Raw genomic sequence first — 12,615 nt, forward strand, 5'->3', positions numbered from 1 at the left:
TATCGCTACCTACCACGGTGGTTACTGTCCCCATGAACATTACTCATCGATTCCTCCGCCCACGTTGAGGACTCGGTCTACCGGGGTGACTTCGCCTCAGCCATAGTTTCTTAAACTGCCGCGTGGGAGGTCACGACCACGCTAACCGAATCACGCACTCGACTGCTCACCCACCCACCACCGCCACCACACTGCAGGTCACAACGCTTCTCTGGCTGCGTCTTCCCTCGCACTGCTCCACTTTGGAATTCCCTTCCATCATCGTCGTCGCTTTTCCCCAAGATCTCGTAATAACCTTGCTCAATTCAAGAAATGGGTTCACTCCTATCTATTGCAAGTTTAGTAGTGCTGCTTAATTGCTGACTTCCGGACATTTTGAGCATTTGTGCCTTTTCAAACAAATCGCCCGTGTGAAAGGGAGGTGTTGATATTTTTAAAGGCGCACTTTACAGATGGGGGGGAGGGGGGGCAAATCACTGGCCGAGGTCAGGGAGGAAGCCCTTGAGCCTGGACATCAACAAGGGCAGGGATGCGGCGGCGACGGAGAAGGAGCGACCTCCCCACCGAGCCGAGGTTGGTTGCGAGTTTTGCCAGGAGGCCTCGGTCGCTGGAGCGACGAGCACGTGAAGGGGAGCAGGGCGGGATGAGTGGGGAGGCGTGTAGCGGGGGGTGGAGGTTGCGCTGAGCGGGGCAGGTTGTGCAGCGGGGGGGGGGGGGAGGTTGCGCTGAGCGGGGCAGGTTGTGCAGCGGGGTGGAGGGGGGCACATTATTGAGACGGGCATTGGAGTTGCACCCAGAGGTTTGTGGCCAGTCGGAAGACCTAAAGCCAGACGGTGGGATAGCATAAGGGCAGTGCTTGGAGGTCGGGTGTTGAATTTGCAACGACTGTGGGATCTCGCAGAAGGAAGAAAGCGATGGAGATAATAAAAATAATCTATTGTCCGTGCCAATTCTCATAGCCTAAGTGCGCTGTGTTTCACAGGCTACAGTCTGCAGTAGTTTCACAGCCGGGGCCAATGCTGCGATGTAAATTTGCAGGCAATTTTTTTTTACATTTGACAAATTTAGACCACGACGCCGGCACACAATGTCCTACTCACTTTATAATGACGTCACGGGACCTATAACGTCCACTGTGAAGCAGGCGTCACAAGTATTTTGCGGTCAATAGAGCCAAAGTATTAACCAGGTGCGGCCTGAACGGGTTCGAAACCGTGAACCTCCGCAAAAAATAAAAGCGTGCAAATGCACTTCCACGAGGGCCACGTCGACGGCAAGGAGCGGTGGCATCGACGAACGTGACGACCTCTCGACCTTGCGTTGGGCGACACTTACGGAAGCAGAGAAACAGCGTGTCGACGCACATGCCGTAGACGCTGAAGAATCCGTGCGCGATCATGTAGGAGCCCACGACCACCGTCTGTTTGAACCGCAGCAAACGTCAGGGTCACGACCAGCCAAGTGTCGACTTTAGTTTGAGTTCTCAACCAGGTGCGAGCACCCAAGAGACTAGAGGTTAGGAGTCTCATTCTCAAGAGGGACCTGCGTCTTTATCGAAATGACAAAAGGAAAAGAAAGGAATGAAAAGTACAGCAACGAAGCAAATAGAAATCAGGGCAAAAAAGAACGGTCACATGACAGATCAACGTACATTTGTCTTCATATTATAACATGTTGCTGGCACATTGCATTGTGGGAAGATTTCTTTATCTAAACATCCTGTCGCTTCCGATGGTCAGTCTGGTTTCCAATTAGACCAGCTTTGTCAACATTCGTTTTTGGGCTGTGTTTATACTGGTAGGAACCTCCTGGTTACACCAGCTCACAGGGGATTATTGTGTCCGTCGTGCAGGGAAGGGCTGGGTGGGGAGGGTGGGGAGGGGAGGGTGGGGCTGGGTGGGGAGGGGAGGGTGGGGAGGGGCTGGGTGGGGAGGGGCTGGGTGGGGAGGGTGGGGGGGGGGAGGGACTGGTCACCCCGTGGTGCCCTTATAAAACTCAACGTTTAACCTACTCACGCCGGCTTGTGCCCGCCCTCACAGTCGGGCATATTTGCGGAATACACCACGTCGCCGTTGACCCTGGCCATTGACCGAGCAACCCAACGTTCCTACCAGCTCCCTCCGCAGGAATGTGTTTGGTTGTCCAAGTCAACTACTAGAATAACTATACTCTTTGGTTCTTTATAATAACATGTTTAACCGCCTACTTCTTTGTGGTTGATTCGTCATCACCAATCACATCCCATCCAGCGGCACACGTGGGCCACACGGAGGTCAGACTTCTTGTTTTTTCTCCACAAATTATTGAACAAGCACCGACATGTTTAACGCATAAATAGAGATTTACTTATCTCGGTATTTTCATTCCCATGGATTTTTTTGTATCAACGTTGAATAAAGGCGTTATATAAATCTACGTAATATAAGATTTGGCTCTTTTGGGTTCCCACCCCCCCAGACATAGATACAGTAAAACCTCGTTCTTTCGGTATTTGATCATCCGTAATTGGGGGTGATTCGGCACGGCTGCGCTCTGGGCACACACAAGGAGTCCTAGTAATTTGCCATGAGCCGAATGGTCCCATTTCTGCACACACGTGGAGCGACGCCTCGCGCCACGACCAAAACAACGACTCAGTCTGGTGGTGGCGTGCGTGGTGAGTGTGGATCATGGTGAGTGTGGTGAGGGTGGCGAGGGTGGTGAGCATGGTGAGCGTGTAGCATGGTGAGTGTGGTGAGTGTGGTGCGTGGTGAGCGTGGTGAGCATTGGTGCAGAGCCGTCGCTTTGGACTTGACCTTGTTTGTGCACTCTGAGCAAGCCAACCCTCTCAGACAAGTCGTCTACACCTACAGAAGGAATATCAAGGGACTGGAGTATACATTCCTGTTTTTTTTTAGTTGGGGCAGGAGACACTGGGGAGTAACCATTGTAAACAATTCGGAATATTGGATTATTCGGCAAAGACAGAGCCCCGTTACGTGACAAGATTTTACTGCACGAGATCTGGTCAAGGATCTTCTGCAGTACATCTACATCTTTGTATCCCGACCTCCTGCGTCAACATACCACCATCCACACATGTGAGGTTGGCAATTAAAGGGACGCTGCTGACCTCTAGCTGCGACACGCAGAAATTAAATTCGCTGGCACATTTGGTAGATTTTTCATCACGTGACACAAAAAATCAATTCCCATTTTACGGCACAGCAACAGCGAGGAGATGGGGGCGGTGCTCATCTCCTGTCCACGGCCCTCAGCCAGCTGTGGAAATTCTACATTCCTTTGACGAGCAGCGAGTCCTTATATCGGTCAACCTCTGTTGAATTTTGGGGCCGTCCATAAATGACGTCACGCGATTTTGGACGATTTTTGACCCCCCCCCCCCCCTTTGTCACACGGCGTTACAAAAAGTCAGACCCCCCCTCAAATTTGACGTCACAAAGCTCTGCCCCCCCCCCCCCCCCCAAAACTATAATTCCATTTTGAAAATAAAAAATTCTTCAAATCGCTTTAAAATATTGTCATTGTAGTGGGTATTCAATGTGGCGCTGTACTCTGATGTTGTAAAAGAAAACATTTATTAAGAAGTCTATTTAATTAAGTATAACGTATTGTCTATATTTATCTAAAGTTGCGAATTTTTATGTGACGTCACATTTCTCAAACCCCCCCCCCCATCGTCACACATCGTCACAAATGTCTGACCCCCCCCCCCCAGGTGCGTGACGTCATTTATGGACGGCCCCTTTCTCACAAAGTGGTACTCATATTATTGATACTGGAGGCGATGATGGGCCAAGTCAACTCACACAACCAGGATTTGAACTCACAGCCTTGCGACTGCAAGCTGCTCGTTTTGTATGTATGTATGTACATTGAACTTCTTTTGCACCGTACATAACCAACCATGCTAATCGGATCTCTGAGTCTGTGGACATTTTAAAACCTATTTATATGCTTATGCTTATTCAAATTTAGTTAATATACTAAATAGATTCTTAAAATGTATGTATAATATAATTATTTTTATACTGAGTGTCTGCTGCTGCTGTGTTCTGTACAGCGCTTTGAGATCCTTGATGAAAAGCGACATTTAAATGGAATTATTATTATTTATAAGGACAGCAAACTAAACACAAAAAGCGCTTCTAAAGAAGTGAGTTTTCAATCTAGATTTAAAAGCGCACAGGTCCCAGCGGCTTCCCGGCTGGTTTCAATCTCTGCATCCGCCTGCGAAGTCACGAAAAAATCGAATCTCTGCGTGTTTGGGTCCAGGTGTATAACGTCACCCCGACCTCTCATCAGCACGTCGGCTCGCTCACCACTATCGGAACCCAGTAGTAGTTGAGGACGAGGGGCGTGTCAGGAATCATGATCCTGTTGCTGAAGAAAAAGAATGCGAACACTCCTGGGAGGGAGGGAGGGAGGTAGGGAGGCAGGGTGGGAGGGAGGGAGGCGGAAACGACAAAAGGCAAAAAAAAACTCAGATCGGCAAAGAAGCAAAGATATAAATGGGCATAAAAAACCAAACTGAGTCACGCGTTCAGGTGATTTGTGATTATGTGGCCGCTATAAATGTCCACGTGACGAGCCACTTCCTTGAGCTGTCATTTGTGGCCAGGTCGCTTCTGAAAGAGAAGCTATAATCGCTCAGTGGGCCTCACCTGGTCAAATAAACGTAGATATATATTTTAGTGATGTGCTTACCTTTCCTAAACTTTGCACTCCTATCGTGTTTTCATATTGTTTGTCGTTGTAACATTCTGACCCCGTGCCCCTACTGGAAATCTGTAGAAAAAGAGCATTATAGCTCATCGGATTCCTCCTCAAAGTCCAAATAAAGATTCTGATTCTGTTTCAGAGTCATAACTTTGGAGCGGATTCCAGCCTCCGTGGCCACCACCACCCTGCTGTCCACATCGGCCAACACCTCTCTGGGCTCCTATCAATAATAATGTAAACGTATAAAGGGCCCCCTTCCACTCCCACGTGTGGGGCTGCCACGATTCCCACTGGAGACCAAACCTGAGCGTGTTCTCTCAGCCAGCACTTAGGCCTATCAAAGAAACTGTGCAGTTTTACTGCAGTGGAGTTCAACACGATAGCGACCTGCCTTGAAGGGACAACACAAACAAGGGGACCGCAGAGCCGTCCACGGCAATACGAGGAGGAGGTGAGGGTGGAAACGCTGTTTGCAGGTTCGATTTCTCGCAAAAATCCAGATGAATGCAGAAAACAGGAACGATCCGTAGTTACTTCCGGGTGACCTTCCCGCGCACCTCCGATTATCACGGTTGGCTACGTACGGTGCGAAAGAAGTTGAACATACATACAAAGAAGTCCAACATTCATACATGGTTGTCCGCAGAATGACCGCAGGTAACCAGTATATCGGCTGTGTAGCTAGGGGAAGCTACCGGTGACGATGAGACTGTAAGAGAGGATGTGTCACCTGTGCAAGAAAATGAAGACGTACTGCAAGACGGTGGCGATGAGAAGACTGATAAGACGGGGCAGTGCAGGAAAATCTGACACTCAATGACGTGTGCAACAATAAGGGTTCATGGCAGATTTTGGGGAGGGCAGGGGGAATGAGACTGCATCAGTGACCCTCAAAGGTCAGGTGTTGACTGTGAAAGCCGTGGGATGGGTTGCTGCTTCTTGGTTGTTGTTCAGGTTGTGTGTTGTGTTCAGGAGTTGCTTACCCACTCCGCCCACCACCACCAGCTTTCCCAGCAGCAGCAAGAAATCCGTGACTTTGTCCAACACCACGACCCTGGCACAGAGCATCGTTGCCATGGTTAGGGTCGCGACCTTTTCTGCCATAGACCAAACCGTACGCACAGGCAGCAAAGGTCTTCCGTCGGAACTGTGCAGTTTACCGTCATGAAGTTGAGCGCAATACCGGTACCAGATCTCGGTACAAAATAATTTCCTGCCACCTGAATAAAATGTCAATTCCCGGATAGGTGGCAACCCTAGTGGGTGGGTGCGTTGAGTGGGTGAGTTACTGAGTGGCTCGGCTTATAAGTGGGTGAGTGATTTGGCAAACTCAGACACATCTCTCAGTCATCCGTGGTCTATCACAACTGTGCGGTCTGCTGTAATAAGGCAAAGTTCAACACGATACTGGATACCAGATCTCAGTACAAATCAATTCCCGCACCACGCCATCACCACCAACGCCGCATCGTGGTGGCCGCGCAGGTTCGGAGCCTCGGCCTCTACTCACCGCACGATGTTCCTCATGAGCAGCGAGAGCGCGTTCTTCGCCGACACGCAGAAGTTCTTTCCGTAAATCGCGATCTGCGCGAAGGGGACACGCGTGAAGTCAGCGCGGCGCCACGAGCGGTCGCAGAGAGCCCCACGGGAAAATTGCGCCGGTGAAATACGTCCATTTTTATTGTTGCTGTTGTTGCTGCTGCTGTTGGACGGTCGCCACGGAGAGACGCCTCTCGGCACCCAACGCGAGCGCTCGAACGCAGTCGAGATGCTTCGTGTTTTGCATCCGTTGCTAACGCCACCGCCGCCGCCGGCAGGACGGCTTCCGTTCGGTGACGCTCGAGAGGCTATATTCGGTCTGACTCTTCCGCGCCGACTGGACCTCTCGGAGGATTTAGGTGTACTCACACTTTACCCCAGCGCGCGTGACCTGCCGATCGACTTGAGCTGCGCCAGAGGTCGCAAACGGGTTTTGATTCCTTACCCGTACCCGGCCGCACCAGGGTCGCAAATGGGTACCCGTACCCGTACCCGGCACCCGTTCCCTATCCGTACCCGTACTCTACCCGAAATTAGTGACAAACGGTTACTCACCAGTGACTCACGGCCTACCCGTACCCATACCCGGCCACACCAGGGTTGCAAACCCAATACCCGGCTACCCGTACCTGGCCGGGTACGGGTAGCCGGGTATTGGGTAGGGTATGGGTATCGGGTACCCGGTTGCGACCTCTGCGCTGCACTCGTTTATACTGCTGGGTGGACGGAGGCGGTGGGGCGGGGGCGGGAGATTTAAGAACTCGCACCGTTGTTCCGGCAGCCGTGCCATGAGGTGGAGGAGAACCGGTGGTGTACCGGTTGTTGATAACCGGTACAGCACCGCAGCTCGCCCAAGTCGGGTGATGAAGGTGGGAAAGAGACTCTGACTTCCTGGATCGCTACGTCAGGTGGTGGAGGGGTTTTTTGCAACCCATATTTGACCATTGTGGCCTAACCCAAAAATCTATTACGAATTACGTACCAAGCGTGCACTAATGCCATGCCAATGTTGTGTTAATTGACGTATGGACACGGCACAAGACAGATGGGCAATGTGATGGGAGACGGAGCGAGATTGACAACGATCGAGCCTTCCAGTGCACGATGCCAACGCGGGCGGAAAGTGAGTAGCTGCTGCTTTGCGGCTGCGTCACCATGATGTAGGCGTTCCTGTTGATGAACTTCATGAACTTCTCCAGGCACCAGAAGCAGCACTTGAGGCAGCAGAGCAGGAATTTCAAAACCCGGTTCTCTGCCCCTGTGAGGCAGAAACGGGAGGCACGCACACACATCACGTCCGTGTGTCTGTGCAGTGGGGTTCTTATGTATGTGTGTCTCGCTAACAGCACTTGCCGCAAAAGTCCGTTACAGGCTATATGGGGGATCTGTGTCTTTGTCTTTTTTGTCTGTCTCAATAGGTGCTTGCTAACAGCACTTGCCTCAACAATCTTTAACAGGCTATATGGAGGATCTTTAGCTTTGATGTTTACGAGTGTGACTCCTTGTAAAAAAGGTGTCAGTTTTGTTGCCAGATAAAAGGGTAAAAAAACAATTATCATATTTTTTACTGGCAAATGAGGTTCCAATGGTGAGTGTGCACAAGTTGGAGCGGTCGTGTAGCAGTACACGCGCTGTGCTATGAACTCGGTAACCCGAGTTGGATTCCCACTCAAAGTCCACACCAGTCACGTCTATCTGAACCGTTGCTGGGCCTCCCCTAGGACGACTCAAGCCTTGAGTACCTGGTACGGTGCGTAGACATCAACATTTTCAGAGAAAAAAGGTGGCCAGCCTTAATAGGCGGCATATTTATTTTTGTGCGAGCACAAACTTTTTTCTGTATTCCTGTATTATAACTCATCAGTAAATTGGACCTCACTTTAAAAAAATATATAAACACCTCCCCTTTCACACGGGGGTTATTTCTTTTTGTAACACGTTTGTTGAACGCAGGGCCCAAAGGCCCAAAACACCATCAAGCGGCCAGCGACAAACAGCACCGCGGCAGCTGTAAGCGGTGAGAGCGGAACGCGTTTCTTGGATCTTATGAGAGCTTGGCACGAGCGAGAGTCGATGGGAGGGGATTTCTGGAGTGGAGCGGCGCGCCGGAAGAAGCAGGAGGAGAGAAGCGTAGTGTGAGCTGCGGCGTGGAGGATAAATGATGTTGGAGGCTGGATACAGCACGACCATTGTGATCGAGGCCAGCTGTGCTCATATCCGAAGCAGCGTGCTAGTATCAGCAGCAGAAGGGAAAGAAAAGAGGAATGTGTAAAAGCGTATTCATTTATTACTTATTTTATTCCCTACTTAGTTTCATCATGCTATTCATTGTGCACGGGTTGCAATTTATTTTGCCCAGCCGGTGTTAGCCGCCGAGGTCGTGACGGGTCTATCATTTCGTTCCCCTTGCTCTGCGCCCCCTGTATCGTCAACAGTCTGCTCAATCATTCGTTCCCGCTCTGCTGTCGTGTGCACCGGTGGCGACATCGGCACGTGAAGTGAAGACCGATTGATTGAGCGCGCTGTTGACGATACCAGAACTGTTCTCATCGTAGGCGCGCTTAAGTCCAGCTGCACGACGGAGAGCGCACTGCGCTACGAAGCCAGCCGCCCAAGTTCAATCCCGCGTCACGGAGTCGGCGTGGGAGCGAGATGCACGGATCGCGACGCCGCTCGCTTGGGCTCGACTTCCCGTGTGTGTTCGCAAAGGTGGAAAATAAAATGAAATTTTTTACTGTAATTTAAAATATTCACCATCTAACCCATACCCGCGGTCGCGGACGGGAGGGGGGGGGGGGTAGCGGGTGGAGGGGATTGAGTGGGGGAGGCCGAAGCACTGTGCCGGGTCGCATACAACCGCGGTTTTTTTTTCCGATGAAAAGTCATCACCCATGGCTGAAACACGGGAAGGATGTAACACATGTGGAGATAGAAAGGACCGGGAAGGGGAGGAGAAGGGATGACCAGGCCAACATGTCGGGGATGATGAGAGGGCGATGATGGTGATAGTGGTGATGATGATGATGACAATGATGAGAGGGAAGGGAAGGGAGCGGGAAAGAAGGACGGAGTGAACAGAAGTGAGCTGCACGGAGCGGTGTCTGTTTTCACAGTGGGCGGCGGGGAGAGGGATCTATGGTGTAGGTGGCCACACATAAGTCACGTGATTTATGGGAGCCTTGAACCAGAGGTCGCAAAGGGGTTTTGATTCCTTACCCGTACCCGTACCCGGCCGCACCAGGGTCGCAAACGGGTACCCGTACCCGTACCCGGCCGGGTACGGGTAACCGGATATCGGGTACCCGATTGCGACCTCTGCCTTGAGCTGATTTTGACATGCAAAGATATTAATTAATAAATTATTCGCTAAACTTGTTTTATGGAATCAGGCCCTGGTGCAAAACGAGGATCCCAGCGGGGACGTTGCTGGGCTGGCAGAATCCGGTGGGTTCGCGGTGGCCGTGACTCCGAAAGGAGAATCTGTTGCCGACTCTGCTGTAGTTTCAGCGCCGCACCTCTGAGCTTGTGATCCATGTATTCCAGGATGATCCGGATCAGCTGGATGATGGCGATGATGAGTGCCCCGAAGGCCAGGGAACCGGTGTGATACCTGTCCGTGACACAAACAACACTCATTCGTATATTCGCAGACTCAACTCTAAGGGCCTCCTTGCTAACCTGAGCAATAGGGCAGTGCTCGTCTCCTCGAAAGAATTCTAGATTTGAAGCTTTCGTGACTGCAAGGATTCATACTCTTAGGTTTTTTTCGGTAAAGTCACGTAGGTAAAAATAAGTAATAAAAATAATAAATAATATAAATAATAATAGAAATAAAATTATAAATCACGACGTTTCGGAGGCAACACAAGTCTCCGTCATCAGATGGTACCGTGACAGCTAGATTTACTGTATCAAGTGAAGCCAAATTCCAAGAGACAAGCTCTTAAAAAATTGTTATCCAGTCAGATATTTCCTTTACATCGTTGGTGAAGAGGTGGAGCAAGGTTTGTTAAGGCTATAGTGGTGGATCTTTGTGAGGGGATGCTCATTGATAACCAAACAGAAATAATCCCAGAAAAGCCACACAAAGTCCGAAAATGCCCTTTTTCTCAGGTTTGAAGAGTGGTCTGTCCAACGCACTTCAAACCCAGTGAGACCTGAGCCACGATTTCTGACCGCGGCTGACACCCGAGAGGTCCCACACACCTGAGCGCTCTCATGAAGCTCGCCGCCACGGGGAGGGCCGGCAGGTCCCGTGGCTTGTGGAAGGCCCAGTAGTAGGAGGCGAAGGCCCCGGCCAGAGTGCACTGACCCATCGCGATGACGAAGTTCATGAGCCACAGGAAGGCGAACACGTTGAAGACCTGCGCCGTGAAAACGCGAGGCGGTGGCCCGTCAGTGCGTCGATGTTGCTCTGCAATTTTGCGGTGAGTTTTATTTTTTATTTACAGATCTCCGCTGGGGTCAGAATACTCAACTCACAATCGGGAGGCCAATTGCCAGTTGGGTTTTACGGTTCAGCCTTCCATCATCATCATCATCATCAATGGTCATCATGATAATCATCACCATAACACAGCAACCGTGACAATAATCCAGCCATAGAAACTTGCGCAGACCTTAACGCTCACCCGAAACTATCCTTAACCCCAAACACTGACCTCAACCAGAACTGCGGCCCGGGGAAGCAAACGCGACCCTAACTTAGAACCCCAACGCAACTCCAAACCCGACGGCCGTATTTTATCGACCGAGGCAAAAACGTTGAGAGTGCGTGGCCGGATGCTGGGAGTGAGCGGCCCGCTCGTGCGGCAACGAGGCGACATCGCACCTGCAGCCAGGGCAAGTTCTTCTCGTAAATGCTGTCCCCGCCGTAGTGCAGGAACGAGCAGCGCGCCTGCGGGCAGCTCGCCGAGCTGAAATTCTGGCGAAGAGAGAAACAGAGGGGTGGCGTTTTTGTCGGGGCAAAAACCGCGTCGCTCGCGACGAAGCGGGGGACGCGGTTGCCCATCGTCCGGTCCGCGGTTCAGGCGGACGCTCGCGATCGGAAGGCCGCGAGTTCGCGTCCTGCTTGGGTGGGTTGACTCAGCCCATCATCATAAAGTGAGTAACATTTTGTGGCAAAGTCAACAGCGGATGTCACGTGGAGTTTCCGCGCCTGCCATGGGAACGTGGAATCTCCTCCGCTGGCTCAGAACTATGAACGGGAGGCAGGAAGTCACTTTGACTTCGAGTAATCTGGTAACATAGTAATGTGTAATCCCAGTATATATTGATGCTTTACTCCTCAATAACTTCTTCTTGGTTCTTTCGGTAAAGTCACGTAGAACGTGACTTTACCGAAAGAACCAAGAAGATGAATCCCTGCAGTCACGACAGCTTTAAATCCTGTCGAGTGTGTGTGAGAATTGGGGGCAACGACACACAAGGCTCTTGACCTGACTCCCATACAAAGCCATGGCCAACACCAAGGAATATCTCACGTGGTGCGTGAACCTCAGAACTGGGGAGACAAAGGAGGCCGGGTGTTGTGCTGTCCACGTAAGCTCGTGCATCGCGCTGGCCTTGACAGACATTCGCTAACAGCAATTTCCTCGACGTTCTATGTTATGTGTCTCTCTGTGTGTGTGTCTCTGTGTTTTCTCTCTCTGCTTGTGTGTCTGTCTGTGTGTCTCCGTGTCTGTGTTTTGTCTCTCTCTCAAATTTAGAAGATCACGAGGTTTGTTTTCTACCTGATGACGATTGCTTGTGTTGCAATCGAAACGCCGTATTCTATTATTTAATTTATTTTCTTTCTACGTGACTTTACGAAAGAACTAAATAGGTCTATAAGACTTGGCAGGGATCCATGTGTCTGTGTGTGAATGTGTGTTGTTCTTAATATTCGTGTATGTTTGTGGGGAGCGATAACGCACTGGTTATCAAACTTCGCAATGAACTTGGCCGTTCGAGTCCCGTTCAAGACCAATAAGTGGCGAATGTCTGGACCGGTCCTGGGCCTCCCCTAGCTCGACTCAGCCTCAAATGAGTACCTGGTGTGGTGTGTAACATTAGCATTGGAGAAATAAAGGCGGCTGGGCGTGCTTCTGGCCACACCACCCCATCGTGTGCCGTGCCGGCCTTAGTCGGTGCTCGCTAACACCACTTGCCTCAACAGAGTGTTGAGGCTACAACGGAGGATCTTTGTCTTTGTGCCTGGAAAAATAACCCCCAGCAGACGGTAACATCTAGAAAGCACACCGGGTGACCGTTAATTTTATTATTTTGTTCTAAATATTTTTACTAAAGTTCTAGATGTGAAGTTTTCGTGACTGCAAGGATTCATGCGAAACGTCGTGATTTAATTTATTTTTT

General features: G+C 50.7%; 1 protein-coding gene across 5 annotated transcripts in view; it reads right to left on the reverse strand.

Annotated features, from left to right (window-relative positions):
* The window catches only part of LOC144948423 (choline transporter-like protein 4), a 60,769-nt gene that overhangs the window by 3,038 nt on the left and 45,116 nt on the right, over positions 1 to 12,615 (reverse strand). For 2 of the 5 annotated variants that reach the window (XM_078877870.1, XM_078877871.1), the window contains exons 15-22: positions 11,093 to 11,185; positions 10,468 to 10,625; positions 9,777 to 9,871; positions 7,416 to 7,519; positions 6,233 to 6,306; positions 5,706 to 5,776; positions 4,323 to 4,408; positions 1,336 to 1,420 (exon numbers count right to left, since the gene is read on the reverse strand). In XM_078877870.1, the coding sequence (XP_078733996.1) occupies positions 1,336 to 1,420; positions 4,323 to 4,408; positions 5,706 to 5,776; positions 6,233 to 6,306; positions 7,416 to 7,519; positions 9,777 to 9,871; positions 10,468 to 10,625; positions 11,093 to 11,185 (766 nt within the window). Of the gene's footprint in view, positions 1 to 742; positions 1,543 to 4,322; positions 4,409 to 5,705; positions 5,777 to 6,232; positions 6,307 to 7,415; positions 7,520 to 9,776; positions 9,872 to 10,467; positions 10,626 to 11,092; positions 11,186 to 12,615 lie in introns of those variants that run through there. The other 3 variants (XM_078877872.1, XM_078877869.1, XM_078877873.1) reach the window with 2 other exon arrangements.

Source organism: Lampetra fluviatilis, chromosome 49, assembly GCF_964198595.1.
Source record: "Lampetra fluviatilis chromosome 49, kcLamFluv1.1, whole genome shotgun sequence".
Lineage (NCBI taxonomy): Eukaryota > Metazoa > Chordata > Hyperoartia > Petromyzontiformes > Petromyzontidae > Lampetra > Lampetra fluviatilis.